This window comes from Scyliorhinus torazame, chromosome 16 (genome assembly GCF_047496885.1).
Source record: "Scyliorhinus torazame isolate Kashiwa2021f chromosome 16, sScyTor2.1, whole genome shotgun sequence".
Taxonomy (NCBI): Eukaryota; Metazoa; Chordata; class Chondrichthyes; order Carcharhiniformes; family Scyliorhinidae; genus Scyliorhinus; species Scyliorhinus torazame.
In genome coordinates, this window is record NC_092722.1 from 88,309,050 (window position 1) to 88,328,676 (window position 19,627).

Consider the following 19,627-nt stretch of genomic DNA (forward strand, 5'->3'; position numbering starts at 1 on the left):
CTGTGTGGTTTTTGCGTGGTTTTTGCATGGTTTTTGCGTGGTTTTTGCGTGGTTTCTGCGTGGTTTCTGTGTGGTTTTTGCGTGGTTTCTGCGTGGTTTTTGCATGGTTTTTGCGTGGTTTCTGCGTGGTTTCTGCGTGGTTTTTGCATGGTTTCTGCGTGGTTTCTGCGTGGTTTTTGCGTGGTTTTTGCGTGGTTTCTGCGTGGTTTTTGCGTGGTTTCTGCATGGTTTTTGCGTGGTTTTTGCATGGTTTCTGTGTGGTTTTTGCGTGGTTTCTGCATGGTTTCTGTGTGGTTTTTGCGTGGTTTCTGCATGGTTTCTGCGTGGTTTTTGCGTGGTTTCTGCGTGGTTTTTGCGTGGTTTCTGCGTGGTTTCTGTGTGGTTTTTGCGTGGTTTCTGCGTGGTTTTTGCGTGGTTTCTGCGTGGTTTTTGCATGGTTTTTGCGTGGTTTCTGCGTGGTTTCTGCGTGGTTTTTGCATGGTTTCTGCGTGGTTTTTGCGTGGTTTCTGCGTGGTTTTTGCGTGGTTTTTGCGTGGTTTCTGCGTGGTTTTTGCGTGGTTTCTGCATGGTTTTTGCGTGGTTTTTGCGTGGTTTCTGCGTGGTTTCTGTGTGGTTTTTGCGTGGTTTCTGCGTGGTTTTTGCGTGGTTTCTGTGTGGTTTTTGCGTGGTTTCTGCGTGGTTTTTGCATGGTTTTTGCGTGGTTTTTGCGTGGTTTCTGCGTGGTTTCTGTGTGGTTTTTGCATGGTTTCTGCGTGGTTTTTGCGTGGTTTCTGCGTGGTTTTTGCATGGTTTCTGCGTGGTTTTTGCGAGCTTTTTGCGAGGTTTACCTGAATGTTTCCTTTTTGGGCTCTTTGATTAGTTGGTGTTTGGCTGGGGGGAAAATAATAAAGAAAACAGTTAAAAGGGTTGGGTTAGAATGGATGCTTCAGGGGAACTTTGTGCAATTTTTTCTGTGTCTGTATGGGAAGGACTGAGAGTGCCTGTTATTTCTTATCTCTTTTTTTTCTTGTTTAACTTGAATTGTGCTATTGTGGGGGTTGTTTATGACTTGTATCGAGTGTTTGCTTAAGTAGGGCTGATCTGGGGAAGTGGTGTGGAGGGGTCGGGGGAGGGGTGACTGGGAACAATGGGTGGGAGACGTGCTGGCGCCGAGGCTGGGAGCCCCAGGCTAGCTGAGTGCAGCTAGTCAACGGGAGCCGAGGTGGGGTGTGTGCATATAGTTAGATTAGAGCAGGGGTTAGGTGATAGTATGGTGTTGCAAGGGGGAGGAGGGGGGTGGAAACTGGGCATGGCAACAGTGAGGAGGTTATGGGTGGAGCCGGTCAGGAGGCGGGCCAGATGAAGCGCGACACATGGCTGGGGGGCTGGCCAAGGAAAGGGGATGGATGATCGGCAAGGGGGGGGGTCAAAATGCCCCCAACCAGGCTGATCACCTGGAATGTTAGAGGGTTAAACGGGCCAGTGAAGAGGGCGCGTGTGTTTGCGCATCTGCGGGTTCTGAAGGCGGACATAGTCATGCTGCAGGAGACGCACCTGAAAGTGGCAGACCAGGTTAGGTTAAGGAAGGTCTGGGTCAGTCAGGTCTTTCATTCGGGGCTTGATTCTAAGATGAGGGGGGCTGCGAGCCTGATTAATAAAAGGGTACAATTTGAGGCGGAGGACACAGTCGTAGATGGGGGTGGCAGGTTTGTTATGGTGAGGGGTAAGCGCGAAGGGGTGAGAGTAGTCCTGGTTAGTGTGTATGCCCCTAATTGGGACGATGTGGATTTTATTTGGAGGATTCTAGGGAAGATCCCCGACTTGGACTCGCGTAAGCTGGTCATGGGCGGGGACCCGAGCCTGGACCGGTCATGTTCAAGAACGGGCAGGTTGCCAGCGATGGCAAAGGAACTGAGAGGGTTCATGGAGTAAACGGGGGGAGCTGATCTGTGGAAATTTAGCTGGCTGACGGCGGGGAAGTTCTCGTACTACTCCCACCTCCACAAGGTGTATTCCCGATTTGACTTCTTTGTTGTGAGTAGGGACCTGCTGGCCGGAATGGTGAGGGCAGAATATTCGGCAATTGCCATATCGGACCATGCTCCGCACTGGGTAGACCTGCAGTTTTGTTAAGACAGCTTTCAGCGCCCACCATGGAGGCTGGAAGTTGAATTACTCGCGGGCGAGGCGGTGTGTGAGAGGCTGAGGAAATGCATGCAGAATTACCGACAGGTGAACGATACTGGAGAAGTCTCAGCAGCGGTGCTGTGGGAGGCACTGAAGGCAGTGGTGAGAGGGGAGCTGATTTCAATCCGGGCGGACAGGGACAGACCAGACAGGGCAGAGATGGACCGACTGATTAAGGAAATTCTACGGACGGACAGGAGTTACGCGGAATCCCCGAGGCCAGAGTTACTCAGGAAATGACAGAGGCTGCAGGCAAGACTGTAGAGCAGCTTAGAAAGGTAAAAGGCACGATTTATGAGCACGGGGAGAAGGCCAGCAACTGAGGAAGAGGGAAGCGGCCAGGGAAATAGGGAGGGTAGTGGATGGGGAGGGTAATCTAGTGGGTGACCCAGCAGGGCTAAACAAGGTTTTTAGGGGCTTTTATAGGACGCTGTACACTTCGGAACCACCCGGGGGTCCGGGGGGAATGAGGCGATTCCTGGACGGACTGACCTTCCCAAGAGTGGGGAGAGGGTTGGTGGATGGACTGGGGGCCCTGGTCAGGATCAAAGAGGTATTGGGGGGCCTGAAGGTCATGCAGTCGGGCAAAGCCCCGGGGCCGGACGGGTATCCGGTGGAGTTTTACGCAGACGATTTGCTGTTATATGTATCGGACCCAATGGTGGGGATGGACGGTATCATGGCAACCCTGAGGGAATTTGGCCGGTTCTCTGGATACAAACTGAACATGGCTAAGAGCGAGTTGTTTGTAATTCAGGCGAGGGAGCAGGAGAGTAGGCTGAAGGGGTTGCCGTTCAGGCTGGTGGGGGAGAGTTTCCGATATTTGGGGATTCAGCTGGCACGGGACTGGGGAGGGTTGCAGAAGCTCAACCTGTGACTGAGTTGCGGCCTGGTTGCCCTGGCGGTTGAACGCTGTGTGGACACAAAGTAAACCATGTCTTCTGTGATTGCCAAGCCTGCGATGAGAGGCCTGTTGGCCAAACTTCTACGGTTTCATTTGGCTGTGGCTTTTACTTTATCTATTGCGTGTGCTGGTGCCTTCAAGGTTGCAGTAGGTGATTCCAGGAAAAAAGCATATGCTGACGTCTATAAGAAATATGATGCCACAAAATCATTTGAAGCCATGAGGGATGCTGGTATATTTGAAAGTGTGAAACCAAGGAAGTAGATTCATGCAAAGGAAACTTGGAACAAGTACCGGGACTGCTCCTGCCGACGAAAGGATATACTATGTGCACTCTGTACCTGATGTATAAATAAAACATTTAATTTTCTGACAAAAAAAAAGAAGCTCAACCTGTCCCGACTGGTGGAATGAGTGAGGGAGGCAGTCCGGAGGTGGGATGCGCTCCCGCTGTCATTGGCGGGGAGGGTGCAGACTGTTAAGATGACGATTCTCCCGCGGTCCTTGTTTGTTTTTCAGTGTCTCCCCATCTTTATCCCGCGGTTCTTCTTTAAGACGCTGAATAAAATTATTCTGGGATTTGTATGGGCGGGGTGAAGAGGGTGATGCTGGAAAGGAACAGAGGAGAAGGGGGGGCTGGCGTTGCCGAACTTCAGCAACTATTACTGGGCGGCCAACATGGCGATGATAAGGAAATGGATGGTGGGTGCGGGGTCGGTTTGGGAGCGGATGGAGGCTGCTTCGTGCAGGGGCACTAGCTTAGCAGCCCTGGTCACGGCGCCTCTGCCGCTTTCACCGGCAGGTTACTCCACCAGCCCGAGAGTGGTGGCGGCTCTTCGCATCTGGGGCCAGTGGAGGAGGCATGTAGAGGAGGTAAGAGCATCGGTGTGGACCCCAATCTGCGGCAACCACCGATTTGCCCCGGGGAACATGGACGGGATATCGACTGTGGAGGAGGGCGGGGATTGTGAGGATGGGGGATCTGTTCCTGGAAGGGAGCTTTCCGAGCTGGAGGGCGCTGGAGGAGAAGTTTGGGCGGGTGAGGGGGAATGACTTTAGATACTTACAGGTGCAAGATTTTGTACGCAGACTGGTGCCGTCCTTCCCACGTCTCCCGCTGAAGGGGAGGCAGGACAGGGTAGTTTCTAAGGGAGAGGTGGGAGAGGGTAGAGTCTCAGAAGCCTATAAGGAACTAATGGGAGCTGCAGATACGCAGACCGAGGACCTGTAGCTTAAGTGGGAAGAGGAGCTCGGTGGGGAGATGGAGGACGGTATCTGGGCAGAAGCCCTGAGCAGAGTAACCACGACTGCAACATGCGCCAGGCTCAGCCTGATCCAGTTTAAGGTCGTGCACCGGGCCCACATGACGGTGGCCTGGATGAGCAGATTCTTCGGGCTGGAGGACAAGTGTGCCAGATGCGCCGGAGGGCCGGCTAACCATGTACACATGTTCTGGTCGTGCCCTAAACTCAGGGGGTACTGGCAGGGATTCGCAGGTGTCATGTCCCGGGTATTGAAAACTGGGGTGGTAATGAGCCCCGAGGTGGCAATCTTTGGGGTTTCGGAGGACCCGGGAGTCCAGGAAGAGAGAGAGGCCGACGTTCTGGCCTTTGCTTCCCTGGTAGCCCGGCGACGAATACTGTTAGCATGGAGGGACTCAAAGCCCCCGAGGGCTGAGGTACGGCTGTCGGACATGGCGGGCTCTCTTGGCCGAGAGAAAGTCAAGTTCGCCTTGAGAGCTTTGCTATTAGGGTTCGCCCAAAGGTGGCAGCCATTTATTGAATTCTTCGCAGAGGAGTAAGCGTCAGCGGAGGGGGGGGGGGGGGGGAATGGTAAAGTAGAGTAGAGTAGGGGGATATTGAGGCAGGTCCTTGCGTGAACAGAGCCGTGGTTTGCACTATGTTTAATTTGTGTCTTGACTTTTTTTTTTGCACTGTACAATGTCACTTTTTCTATATGCCTAAAATACCTCAATAAAATTGTTTGTTAAAAATGTTTTTTTAATAGATTATGGTATGGGGAGCACACGGCCCACTCTGCAGGTGTGGTACAGCAGAAGTGGAAAAGTATTTTTTAAAGCAAAGCAATGTTTATTCTATGAACTCAAGTTAACCTTTTTGAAACATATGGTGAACATCTTCGCAACCATCAATTCAAATACCACCCCAAAGAATACAACATTAAGTAATCCTTAATTACTTCCCAAACAACATCCAGAAGACAAAAGAAACACCTTTTAACAGAAGCACATTAGGTTTACATTCACTACTGAGCACATTTATAATTCTGAATTCACCAAATGATCAAGAGATAGTCTTTTCATGGCAGAGAGATCAACAGTACAGCTGCTCTGTCTGGCTTCAGCTCCCACACTGAAAACAAAACTAAAACACACCCTGCAGCAAACAGCCTAAAATGAAAGTAAAAAGCTGACAGACAGCCCAGCTCCACCCACACTCTGACATCACTGATAAACACCCATTTCTTAAAGGTACATTTCTAAACACCCATTTCTTAAAGGTACTCTCACAGGACACTCAGTACTGACCGTCTGAGAGTGTGTGGCTCCCTCAATACTGACCCGCCGACAGTACAGCACTCCCTCAGTACTGACCCCCTGACAGTGAAGCACTCCCTCAGTACTGACCCTCCGCCAATGCCAAGCTCCCTCAGTACTGACCCTCTGACAATGCGATGCACCCTCAGTACTGACCCTCTGACAGTGTGGTACTCCCTCGGTACTGCCCTCGATGCGGTGCTCCCTCAGTACTGTCCCACCGACAGTGTGGCACTCCCTCAGTACTGACTCTCTGACAGTGCAGCACTCCCTCAGTGCTGACCCTCCGACAGTGCAGCACTATCTCAGTACTGACCCTTGGACAGTGTGGCACCCCCTCATTACTGACCCTTTGGCAGTGCAGCTTTCCCTCAGTACTGACCCTCTGACAGTGCAGAATTCCCTCAGTACTGACCCTCTGACAGTTCGGTGCTCCCTCATCACTGACCGATGACAGTGCGGCGCTCCCTCAATATTGACACTCCGACATTGCAGCATTCTCTCAGTACTGATTCTCCGACAATGTGGCACTCCCTCAGTACTGACCCTCTGACAGTGAAGCACTCCCTCAGTACTGACCCTTGGACAGTGCAGCATTCCCTCAATACTGACCCTCTGACAGTGCAGCACGCTTTCAGTACTGACCCTTGGACAGTGCGGCACTCCCTCAGTACTGACCCTCTGACAGTGCGGCACTCCCTCAGTACTGACCCTTGGGCAGTGCAGCATCCCCTCAGTACTGACCCTCGGACAGTGCAGCATTCCCTCAGTATTGACCCTCTGATGGACCTCTGTGTCTATTCGGAGCTCTGGATATGCGTTATCCCTTCTTAATTCCCAAATAACAGAAATTCAGGCTGTGCTCTTTGGCAAAGTTTTGTTGAACTTTATTGTCAGCTTTAGTGACTACTGGTAAACCTTTGGTTACAATACAAACTTAGGTCAGATTGATAGTCCTTGGTGAATACAGTGGTTGAGTTTAAAATACAATAACAGATCGTGGTTATTTCTTCAAATCATGATACACAGTACAAAATTATTGATTGATATAAACAAAATAAAAATGCCGATTTAGTCAAGGCTATGTAGAAACCGACTATTTTCTAATACACCTGATAGGTAAAAGATAGCTACTTAGTATAAATATTAAGCCCCAATCTTTAAATACCCATTTTACATTCACTCATACTTCAGGCCATCTCAAAACATACAGAGACACAAAACAGCATGAAACAGCATAATTCCATTATAGATTAAAACAGCACTTTTACTGCGCTAACAAATATATCTGCAAGACAGATTGACACTATACTTGTGCTGTACCATTTAGCAGATCAAGGACATAGCAACACCATAGCAACAACATAGTAATATGAAGGCACCATTGTTCACAATATTGATAACAGCTAAGTCAGCAGAAGACCAGTTTAAGCTGGTCGCGATAACAGCACAGAATCGCATTCCATAACATGCACAAGTATGCAGACATGAAACATTTAAAACTAATGTTGCACATTGAAGATAGACAGCTAATCGTCAAATCAAACTCATTTGATTCTAACCCAAACCAATTAGGATTACATAGGATAGATGTAGATAGATGGCTAAACACTGATAGGATTTTGTATAACCGTGTGGGTCCGTACGGCCATCTTTATTCCTGACTCATCCATACTTTGATCTAGACTATTCGCTGTCTCTATACTTTCACTTTTCCACTCTAACTCTTGAAGTAAATGCAAGCTGTTTTGCCGTAAGCAAGAAACCATTTCTGTATTATTTTGAAAGTTAAATTGTGTACAAGTTGCTTCTCATTAAGTTCTTTTTGCTAGCCGGACTTATTAGAGAATAAGATTTAAGTGGTTCTCAATTGTAATCAAATCGAGGCAATAAACAATTCCTATTTGCACCCGAGAAGTTTTAACTCAAATTTCTACTGAGTTTTAGTGTCGCAAGTGCCATTAGATCCGCATGGTAGATCTCTACAAGCAAGCAGCAAAGACATAGGTTTCAGAAAGAAATTAGGTTGATTCCAGGAATGGATTTTTCCATCCCGACAAGTGACTTTTAAGAAGATCATTATCTTAACGTTCCGCCTTCTTTACAGCTGTGATTGGCTTTGACTAATTTATAATTCCCTCACTTCAACCAAACTGTCTGTCTGTCACTTTAAGAGATAAATGTTTTGGTGTAATTTTCCATACCCTGGCTTGCCAATTATGCCTCTAATATTAATTCGATTAACACAGTTTTCGAAAAGTCATTATGATCCTGACTGACTGTTACCATGGAAACAGGCCTGGGAAGGCATCTGCATTCAATGGAGTCTTTTGTCACTGGCCTTGGTCTCTGGCCCGTCTCGAGCAACTTGCAAAATGTGAAAATTTAGAGTCTTATCTGATTAATTCCCAGCTAGTCAGCTTCTCTAACTCTCATGGTTAATATGATTTAGTCAATTACTCTTAATGATTTCTCAATTAAACCTTTTATCTATCTCATCTATAGCTAACCAGAAAAATTGATTTCTATCACCCTCTGACAGTGTGGCGCTCCCTCAGTGCTGACCCTCTGACAGTGCGGCGCTCCCTCAGTACTGACCCTCTGACAGTGCAGCACTCCCTCAGTATTGACCCTCCGACAGAACAGCGCTCCCTCAGTATTGACCCTCCGACAGAACAGCATTCTATCAGCACTGATCCTCTGACAGTGCAGCATTCCCTCAGTACTGACCCTCTGACAGTGCGGCACTCCCTCAGTACTGACCCTCTGACAGTGCGGCGCTCCCTCAGTACTGACCCTCTGACAGTGCGGTACTCCCTCAGTACTGACCCTCTGACAGTGCGGTACTCCCTCAGTACTGACCCTCTGACAGTGCGGTGCGCCCTCAATACTGACCCTCTGACAGTGCGGTGCTCCCTCAGTACTGACCCTCTGACAGTGCAGCACTCCCTCAGTATTGACCCTCCGACAGAACAGCATTCCCTCAGTATTGACCCTCCGACAGAACAGCACTCCCTCAGTACTGACCCTCTGACAGTGCGGCGCTCCCTCAGTATTGACCCTCCGACAGAACAGCATTCTATCAGCACTGATCCTCTGACAGTGCAGCATTCCCTCAGTACTGACCCGATGGCAGTGCAACGCTCCCTCAGTACTGACCCTCCGACAGTGAGGCACTCCCTCAGTACTGACCCTCCAACAGTGAGGCACTCCCTCAGTACTGACTCTCTGACAGTGCAGCATTTCCTCAGTACTGACCCTCTGACAGTGCAACGCTCCCTCAGTACTGACCCTCTGACAGTGCAACGCTCCCTCAGTACTGACCCGATGACAGTGCATCGCTCCCTCAGTACTGACCCTCTGACAGTGCAGCATTTCCTCAGTACTGACCCTCTGACAGTGCATCGCTCCCTCAGTACTGACCCTCCGACAGTACGGTGCTTACTCCGAGATTGGGAGGGCTATAAATTGTTTTTAAATACCTAAGGAGCCAGCAATTGTTGAGACCATTGACACCAACAACAAGATTTATCAGTCGTCTATAAAGTTGTGTTTAATGTAGGAGTGGAATAAGCAATTTACAATTCTCAACATTCACAATTATTTCTGAAACGGATTGGATCTAATATTAGAGATGAACACACAGAAATCTGTCTGATATCGAGAGTCACATTAAGGTTTCTTGGAGGTCTCTCTTCCCTGTGTCTGCTCCTAGACGACCTCGCCTTCAGTGTCGAATTAGTGTCCTATCGAGGCTCTTATTGGACAATCTATTGGCCTCCGTTTTTAAGGAAAGATGAAAATGTGTCAGAAAGAGTTTGGAGAAGGTGTAATTCCAGGAATGGGCGGCTTGCCTGATGAGGACAGATTGGAGAATTATGTCTGAAGAGTAAGAGGCAACTTGATCGATACATAAGATGCTGAGGTGGGTATTGATGGGGCGGATGTGGAGAGGATATTTCCTCTTGTGGGAGAATTTAGAACTTGGGATCATGGTTTAAAAATAAAGGGGCCACCTATTTCAGATGCAGATGCGGAGAATTTCCTTCACAGGGTTGGGAGGATCTGGAACTCTTCCTCAAGAGGCAGTGGAGGCAGAACCTTTGATTTTTTAAGGGCAGTTTGATTTAAGGGAGAAAGGTGTTGGAGGAGATGTTGATGGAGATGGAGATGGGATGGGAGGAGGTTGGTGTGAGGGACAGCGGAAACACCAGCATGGAGAAGGGGCTGGTTTAGCACACTGGGCTAAATCGCTGGCTTTTGAAGCAGACCCAGGCAGGCCAGCAGCACGGTTCAATTCCCGTACCGGCCTCCCTGAACAGGTGCCGGAATGTTGCGACTAGGGGCTTTTCACAGTAACTTCTTTGAAGCCTACTTGCGGCAATAAGCGATTTTCAATTCATTTCATTTTATTTTCATTTTCAAGAGGGGCTGAAGGTCACGATTGTGTGCGGCTAATTTGGAGAGTTAGAATCAAACTGGTTCAGGATCAACAGAGCAAAAAGCTGGGGGTTAAACAGGATAAAGGTTACCAGAGTCACAGTATATTTGTGTGTGTGTGAGAGACAGTGTGAGAGAGAGTGTGAGTGAGTGACTGTGAGTGTGTGAGTGAGTGTGTGTGAGTGTGAGGGACAGTGTGAGAGACAATGTGAGAAAGTGTGAGTGAGGGAGTATGTGTGTGAGCGACTGTGTGTACCTGAGTGAGTGTGAGAGACAGTGGGGGACTGTGAGTGTGTGAGTGTGAGTTAGTGTGTGTGAGTGTGGTCTCAGTCAGTTGCCATCACCATGTCTACCTAGTCCCGATACCGGCCCCTCTGCTGTAGACCCTGTGTGTCTGTGTGTGTACGTGTGTGTGAGTGAGTATGGGAGTGTGTGAGAGTGAGCGTGTGTGTGTGAGACTGTGAGCATGAGCTTGTGAGTGTGACAGCGAGTGTGAGAGTGAGTGTCTGTGTGTGTGTGAGTGTGTGAGAGCGAGAGTGAATATGTGTGAGCATGTGGGTGAGTGTGAGAGTGAGTGTGTGTGTATGTGAGACTATGAGAGAGTGAGTTTGAGAATGATTGTGTGTCTGAGCTTGTGAATGAGTGTGAGAGAGAGAGTGTGAGAGAGCATGAGAGAGTGAATTTCACCTGAAGAAGGAGCAGTGCTCCGAAAGCTAGTGATTTGAAACAAACCTGTTGGACTTTAACCTGGTGTTGTAAGACTTCTTACTGTGCTCACCCCAGTCCAACGCCGGCATCTCCACATCGAGAGAGTGAATGCGAGTGATTGTGTATGTGAGCATGTCAGTGAGTGTGAGAGTGAGTGTGTGTGTGTGAGAGAATGAGTGTGAGAGTGATTGTGTGTGTGAGCTTATGTGTGAGAGTGAGTGTGTGTGTGTGAGAGAGAGTAGGAGAGAGTGAGTGTGAGTGATTGTGTGTGTGAGCGAGTGTGAGAGTGAGTGTGTGTCTTTGTGAGAATATGAGAGAGTGTGTGTGTGTGAGCGAGTGGTGAGGTTGGTCTCAGTCAGTTGTTATGACCCTGTCTATCCTGTGTCGACACTCGGACACTCTGATTTAGTGTGTGTGAATGTGTGTGAGTAAGTGTCAGTGTGTGTGTGAATGAGTGTGTGTATGTGCATTTGTGGTGAGCGATTGTGTGTGTGAGAGTGAGTGTATGTGAGTGTGCGTGTGTGTGTGAAAGAGACAGAGGGAGAATGTGTGCGGCAGTGTGTGCAACAGTGGGTGTGTGTGAGTGCCTGTGAGTGTGTAAAATAGACTGAGAGAGTGTGTATGCAAGAGTGTGCGTAAGTGAGTGTGAGTGAGTGTGTTAAAAAGACTGAGAGAGTGTGTGTGAGAGTGTGTGCGCGTGAAAGCGACAGAGTGTGTGAGCGTGTGAGTTAGTGTGTGTGAGTGAGGGTGTATGAGAGTGTGTGTGTTAGTGAGTAAGTGTGAGTGAGTGTGTGTGTGTGAGTTAGTGAGTGTGAGTTAGTAAGTATGAGTTAGTGAGTGTGAGTGAGTGTGTAAGTGAGTGCGTGTGAGTGTGTGTTAGTGAGTGTGAGTTAGTGAGTGTGAGTGAGCGTGTGTGAGTGTGTGTGTGAGATGAGTGAGTGTGTGTGAGTTAGTGAGTGTGAGTTAGTGAGTATGAGTTAGTGAGTGTGAGTGAGTGTGTGTGAGCGAATGAGTGTTTGTGAGTGAGTGTAAATGTGTGAGCATGAATGTGGGAATGGGAGTGTGTGTGTAAGTGTGTGTGTGAGTTAGTGAGTGTGAGTGATTGTGAGTGAGTGTTTGTGAGTGATTGTGAGTGAGTGTTTGTGAGTGAGTGTGAATGTGTGAGTGTGTGTGTGAGTGAGTGTTTGTGAGTGTTTGTGAGTGAGTGTGAGTGTGTGTGTGTTAGTGAGTGTGAGTTTGGTCTCAGCCAGTTGCCATGACCCTGTCTATCCAGTCCCGATACACAGACACCCTGGTGTAGACACCGTAGGTGCCATCCCGCCCGCAGCCCAGACCCCAGGAGACGATGCCCGTGGCGTACCAAGTGTCATCGCCCCGCTGGTGCACGGCAAAAGCTCCTCCGCTGTCTCCCTGACACGAGTCGGTCACTCCCAGTCCTGTGCCGGCGCAGAACATGCCCGGGGCCAGCAGCAGCTCTGGCTTGCCGCTGCCGACCTGTGCCCGTTCCATGGTGCGGGCACAGGTGTCCTGGTCAGCGATGGGGAGCCCCACGTAATGGAGCTCGTTTAGGAGGCTGTGATTCTGTGTTACTCCCCAGCCCGCCACATAGCCCAGCAGTGAGTTGCGATAGAGGGCTGGTGAGTGGGCAGGTGGCAGGCAGATGGGCACCACCCCCTTTGTCAGCCTCACCTTCCTGCCCAGTTTAATCAGCGCCAGGTCGTTGAAGTATTGGTGGGTGTCTGCACTGTACTCCTCGTGTATATGGATCCTCTCCACTGGCACACTGCCATCATTTTCTAATTGTGTTAAGGAGTTGTTGCCCATGAAGACCTTAAATCTTTTCATCTCCTCCTCAGAGGGTCTGGCCGTGTTCTTCTGCTGGATGACGTGAGCAGCGGTCATCACCCATTGGTCGCTGATCAAGATGCCCCCTGCGCGCCCACCGCTGGGGCCCCTCAGGTAGACCTGCCAGGGGAAGCTTCCCTGAGGTGCCGGGGCCCCTCCGAATATCCGACCCCGCCCTTTGGTGACGGGGTGGTCTGGTTTCCCACAAACTGGAAGAAAAAGTGGGGAAGAGAGGTTAGTGGAGGGAGCTGATGTGTTATGTACTCTGGGATAATACAGGCTGCAACTGGATGCAGCTTTAACCAAAAGATACTCCTGACCTTGAAGTTAGTTCAATCTGATTTATTGAACCAGTAGCACAGTTAGCACAGTTCTCTATGAGTTCGACTCTCTGCTAACCGAAGTGTGGTTACTCTGTCTGACTGAACCAGACTAGCTCTTAGCCACGTGCTGGAGGTGTGATACTGTACATACACCCTGACTCACTCTGTAGATGTTCATCAGTGGAACGAGGCGGAGTGTGAGTGCCTCGTGCCTTTTATAGTGAGATACCACCCCTGAGTGTCCTGCCTGCTCATTGGTCATGTCCTGTTCTCTGTGTTCATTAGCTGCCTGTCTGTGCCTGTCTGTATATCATTATCTGCATGTCTGCATATCATGACATCTTTCCCTTTTTAAAAATGTTTTGTTGGCATATGGGAATGTACTTACATGTGGTAGCATATATTAACATATTTACAAGCGGTGGCATATGTGAACGTATTTACATGTGAAGGCAGCTGTCTAATGTGAGAAAACAGAACATAGCAAACAAAACAAATGTTCATAAGTCCAGTCTCTGGGGCTTGGGTCTGATCCTTGTCGATCGCCGGAGAGGTGGTGGTGGGGATGACGGCGCCTTGACAGGCGGGATGGAAGCCTGACTGGTGGCCTTGTAGTTCGAGGTATCAGGAGGTGGCAAAACAACGGATGGAAACGGAGAAGACAGCGATGCGGGCAGGCAACTTTGCGCCTTGCCCGTCTGTTTCGTCGCACAACAGAACCATCAGCCATACGTACAACATACGAGCGGGGCGCAGCCTGTTGAACAACGACAGGTGGAGCTGACCAGCCACCATCCGGTATCTTGATCCTGACAGTGTCTCTTGGGATAACACGGGCAAATCGGTGGCATGAGCATCATAGCCTTGCTTTTGCTGGTTTCGGAGCTGCTGCACCTTCTGCAGCAACGGGAGGTGATCCAGGTTGGGCAAGCGTATGGCTGGAAGTGTCGTCCGCAGGTCCCTGTTCATCAGGAGTGGAGCCGGCGACATGCCAGTGGACAGTGGGGTCGCCCTGTACGCAAGCAGCGTGAGGTAGATGTCAGAAGCAGAATCCGTGGCCTTGCAGATGAGCTGTTTCACAATGTGCACCCCTTTTTCAACCTTCCCATTGGACTGCAGATTGTGTGGGCTGGAAGTGACATAAGAACATAAGAACTAGGAGCAGGAGCCTGGCCCCTCGAGCCTGCTCCGCCATTCAATGAGATCATGGCTGATCTTTTGTGGACTCAGCTCCACTTTCCGGCCCGAACACCATAACCCTTAATCCCTTTATTCTTCAAAAAACTATCTATCTTTATCTTAAAAACATTTAATGAAGGAGCCTCTACTGCTTCACTGGGTAAGGAATTCCATAGATTCACAACCCTTTGGGTGGAGAAGTTCCTCCTAAACTCAGTCCTAAAAAGTTTGAAATGGTATGACTTGGCAAACATAGACCACTCGTGGCTGTTGAAGCACGGACCATTGTCACTCATGACAGTGAGTGGGATACCATGCCTGGAGAACGTCTCCTTACAGGCCTTGATGACGGTCCGAGATGTGAAGTCTGAGAGCTTCACGACTTCAGGGTAATTGGAGAAATAGTCAATAATCAACACGTAGTCACGACCATTCGCACGAAAGAGGTCGATGCCAACCTTGGACCACGGGGAGGTCTCGATTTCATGCTGTTGGAGTGTCTCCTTGCTCTGCGCTGGCTGGAAGCATTGACAGGTCACACGGTTGAGGACCATGTTCGAGATGTCCTGGCTAATACCGGGCCAGTAGACAGCCTGCCTGGCTCTGCGTCTGCACTTCTCGACGCCCAGGTGTCCCTCATGAATTTGACGGAGCACCAAGCTCTGGAGACTGAGCGGAATGACAATCCGGTCCAGCTTGAGGAGGTTACCATCAGGTCGTCCTTTACATTGTAAAATTAAGGGCACTGCCCTTTCTGCCAGCCATTGGTGAGGTGGTGCATGACTCGCTGCAAGAGGGGGTCTTTGGCTGTCTCCTCGCAGATACGAACCACCTTCTCATCAGATGCTGGGAGGGTGCTAGCACACAGCTGCTCCTGTGATTCAATCTGCCGGATGATTTCCAGCGGGTCACTAGGCAAGGTGATGGAGTGGGACAATGCATCAGCGATGATGAGCTCCTTGCCAGGCGTGTACACTAAGTCAAAGTCGTATCTTCTGAGTTTGAGGAGGATGCGCTGCAACCGAGGCGTCATGTCGTTCAGGTCCTTGTGGATAATGTGGACCAGAGGTCTATGATCCGTCTCGACAGTGAATGTCGGCAGGCCGTAGACATAGTCGCGAAACCTGAGAATGCCAGTGAGAAGACCCAGGAATTCCTTCTCGATTTGTGCATACCTTGTTTCGGTGGGCGTCATGACCCTCGATGCGTAGGCTATCGGTGCCCAGGATGAAGTGTCATCGCGTTGAAGCAGCACCGCACCCATGCCATCCTGGCTCGCATCTGTCAGATCTTCGTCTCCCTGTTTGGGTTGAAAAATGCCAGGACGGGTGCAGTGGTGAGCTTGGCTTTCAGCTCCAACCACTCTTCCTGATTTGCTGCCTTCCACTCAAAGGCAGTGGACTTTTTCACCAGGTTTCGTAGGGCCGTGGTGTGTGAGGTCAGGTTTGGGCGAACTTGCCCAGAAAATTGACCATGCCCAGGAAACGCAGCACTGCCTTCTTGTCTTCAGGGACCTTCATGGTTTCGATGGCCTTGACCTTGTCTGTGTCCGGGCGCACGCCCTGCTGAGAGATCTGGTCACCTAGGAACTTGAGTGTCGACATGCCAAAGCAACATTTGGACCTGTTCAGCTTCAGGCCATTGGCATGGACGCGGCGGAATACCTGCTGGAGACGGGAAACATTCTCTTCAGGGGTCGTGGACCCTATGATGATGTCGTCCACGTACACCTGAACCCCTTCAATGCCCTCCATCATCTGCTCCATGATGCGATGGAAGATCCCCGATGCCGAGACAATACCAAACGGCATGCGATTATAGCAGTAACTGCCAAACGGTGTGTTGAAGGTGCAGAGCCTTGAGACTTCCGGTTGCGGCAGGGATGAGCTAGCCGCACGTTTCGGCGGCTCCAGCTCCGACGGAACTTCGGGCTCTTTTAAGAGCCCCAACGGGGACTTGGACGGCCGTAAAACCCGGTGCGAGGCGCGAGGGAAGGGAGTCCCCCCGGAAAGACGGAGGGAAACACCTGCGGCGGCGGCTGCAGCCCGAAGAATCTGCAACCAGAAGGTCAGAGGGAGTGGAACAAAATGGCGGCGGAGAAACCACAGGTGACATGGGGGCCTGAGCAGGACGAGGTGGTGAGACGGTGCGTGGACCTGCTGAAGAAGGAGGAAATGACCCCGTTGTTACAGGCAATTGAGGGGCTTAAGGAGACTTTAAAGACCCAGGAGACTGAACTTTGCGTGGTGGAGCAGAAGGTATCAGGTATTGAGGACGAGGTCCTGGGCCTGGCGGTTAAGACTCAGATGCACGAGGCACTTCATAAAAAGTGTGCTGATAGGATTGAGGCCCTTGAAAATGGAGCGCGAAGGAAGAACCTTAGGATACTAGGTCTCCCTGAGGGTGTGGAAGGAGTGGACTGTGGAGCGTACGCAAGTACGATGCTGAGCTCACTGATGGGTGCTGAGGCCCCTGCGGGCCCCATGGAGGTGGAGTGGGCAAATCGGATCCCGGCGAGAAGACTAAAAGCGGGAGAACCACCCAGGGTGATAATCATGCGATTCTACCGCCTTAAGGACAGAGAAGAGGTCCTGAGATGGGCTAAAAAGGTGCGGAGTAGCAGATGGGAGAATGCGGTGGTACGGATATACCAGGATTGGAGTGCGGAGGTGGCGAGAAGGAGGGCGAGCTTCAACCGAGCCAAAGAGGTTTTTCACAAAAGGAAGGTGAAGTTCGGGATGCTGCAGCCGGCAAGACTATGGGTCACGCATCAGGAGAGACACTATTATTTCGAGACGGCGGAGGAAGCATGGTCCTTCATCAATGAAGAGAAACTGGACCGGAACTGAGAGACTGATGCTGCAGGGAACTGTTATTGTTGTTATTATTGTTTTTGTTAATGGGATGGTGAAAGTTAATCGAGAAGTAAACAGGGAAGGGGGGGGACACTGGGTAAATGTGGGCGCCGGTGAGGGGGGAGAGGCGGGACATAGTCAGAGAATGGGGAAGGAGAGGGGGAGGGGAAAGGGAGCTGCGCCATAAGAGGCGGGACAGGTAAAGGGATGTTCCCGCGCCAGAAGAATAAGGCGGGAAAACAGGCGTAAGGCGGATGGGAGTTCCCTCACACCGGGGGGGCCGAGGAGCGAGCAGGAGTAGCCGGGGTCAGTTGAAGTCAGCTGACTTACGGAAGTGATATGGGGGGAGCAATCAAGCTAGATAGGGATCTAGCGGGGGGGGGGGGGGGGGGGGGGGGGGAGGAGGAGGGGGAAGGGGACAACTGGGTTGCTGCTGCGGAAATCCAAAAGTAAATGGCTAAAGAGAAGGTGGTCGGGGGCGGAATGCGACGCTGGGGGAGCGAGCGGGAGCGCGGAGGCGGGATATGGGACTGGCCTAGAGAAGGTAATGGCTAGTCGACACGGGAGCGGTCAGGTAGCCCCCCAGTGAGGCTGATCACGTGGAACGTGAGAGGCCTGAATGGGCCGATAAAAAGGGCCCGAGCGCTCGCGCATTTGAAAGGACTAAGGGCAGACGTGGTTATGCTCCAAGAGACGCACCTAAAGGTGGCGGACCAAGTTAGGCTAAGGAAAGGATGGTGGGACAGGTGTTCCACTCAGGACTGGACGCAAAGAACAGAGGGGTGGCCATTTTGGTGGGGAAACGGGTAGCATTTGAAGCAAAGAACATCGTAGCAGATAGTGGAGGTAGATATGTAATGGTGAGTGGTAGGCTGGAGGGAATGGAGGTCGTGTTGGTTAATGTGTATGCCCCAAATTGGGACGATGCGGGGTTCATGAGACGGATGCTGGGGCGTATTCCGGACCTGGAGGCAGGAAATTTGATTTTAGGAGGGGACTTCAATACGGTGCTGGACCCGGGGCTAGATAGATCCAGCTCAAGGACTGGATGAAGGCCGGCAGCGGCCAAGGTACTTAAGGGGTTTATGGACCAAATGGGGGGAGTGGATCCATGGCGATTTCTTAGACCCAGGGCTAGGGAGTATTCCTTCTTCTCCCACGTCCATAAAGTGTACTCCCGGATAGATTTTTTTGTTTTAGGAAGGTCGTTGATCTCTAGGGTGGAAGAAGCTGAATACTCAGCCATAGCGGTTTCGGATCATGCCCCACATTGGGTGGACCTGGAAGTAGGAGAGGACAGGGAGCAGAGAACACTCTGGCGATTAGATGTGGGACTGATGGCGGATGAGGGAGTGTGTGCAAGAGTGAGGGGGTGTATCGAGAGATACCTGGAGGTCAATGACGACGGCGAGGTCCCTGTGGGAGTGGTCTGGGAAGCACTAAAAGCGGTGGTCAGAGGAGAGCTGATTTCTATTGGGGCCCACAAAAGGAAAACAGAGGCCAAGGAAAGGGATAGATTACTGGGGGAGATTTTAAGGGTGGACAGGGAATTTGCAGAGACCCCGGAGGAGGAGCTGTACAGGGAGAGGAGACGACTCCAGACCGAGTTTGACCTTCTGACCACCAGAAAGGTGGAGGTGCTGTGGAGGAAGGCACAGGGGAGGAGGTATGAATATGGGGAAAAGGCTAGTCGCCTGTTGGCGCACCAACTGCGAAAGAGGGTAGCAGCGAGGGAGATAGGAGGAATTAGGGATGAAAGGGGAGACACCGTGCGAAGGGCAGGAAAGATAAATGAGGTGTTTAAGACCTTTTATGAAGAACTGTATATGTCTCAGCCCCCAGAGGGAGAGGAGGGGATGCGGCAGTTCCTGGACCAGTTGAGGTTCCCGAAAGTGGAGGAGCAGGCGGTGGCAGGCCTGGGGGCATCGATTGAGGTGGACGAGGTTATTAAGAGACTGGGAAGCATGCAAGCAGGGAAGGCCCCGGGGCCAGACGGGTTCCCGGTGGAATTCTACAGAAAATATGTGGACTTGTTGGCCCCGTTGTTGGCGAGGACGTTCAATGATGCCAGGGAAGGGGGGACACTACCCCCGACAATGTCTGAGGCGACGATATCGCTAATTTTGAAGAGGGACAAAGATCCGATGCAGTGTGCGTCCTATAGACCTATTTCACTATTGAACGTGGACGCCAAACTGCTAGCAAAGGTGCTGGCATCGAGGATAGAGGACTGTGTCCCAGGGGTGGTGCACGAAGACCAGACAGGGTTCGTAAAAGGGAGACAATTGAATGTTAACGTGCGACGGCTATTAGGGGTGATAATGATGCCCCCAGTGGAGGAGGAGGCAGATATAGTGGCGGCAATGGACGCAGAGAAGGCATTTGATAGGGTGGAGTGGGAGTATTTATGGGAAGTGTTAAGGAGGTTTGGGTTTAGGAACGGATTTATTCGCTGGGTTAGACTACTTTATGGGGCACCGACAGCAAGCGTAGTTACAGGTCGACACAGATCGGAGTATTTCCGATTATATAGGGGAACAAGACAGGGATGCCCGCTGTCTCCATTGTTGTTTGCGCTGGCAATTGAACCTCTGGCCATGGCGCTGAGAGACTCCAGGAAATGGAGAGGGGTGACTAGAGGGGGAGAAGA

At 50.8% G+C, this 19,627-nt stretch overlaps 1 protein-coding gene across 1 annotated transcript in view; it reads right to left on the reverse strand.

Annotated features, from left to right (window-relative positions):
- Positions 1-6,490: 6,490 nt before the first annotated feature.
- The window catches only part of LOC140392933 (complement C1r-A subcomponent-like), a 270,575-nt gene continuing 257,438 nt past the window's right edge, over positions 6,491-19,627 (reverse strand). Inside the window, exon 11 of the mRNA XM_072478713.1 lies at positions 6,491-12,829. Within this exon, the coding sequence (XP_072334814.1) occupies positions 12,018-12,829 (812 nt within the window). The 3' untranslated portion in view covers positions 6,491-12,017. The remainder of the gene's footprint in view (positions 12,830-19,627) is intronic.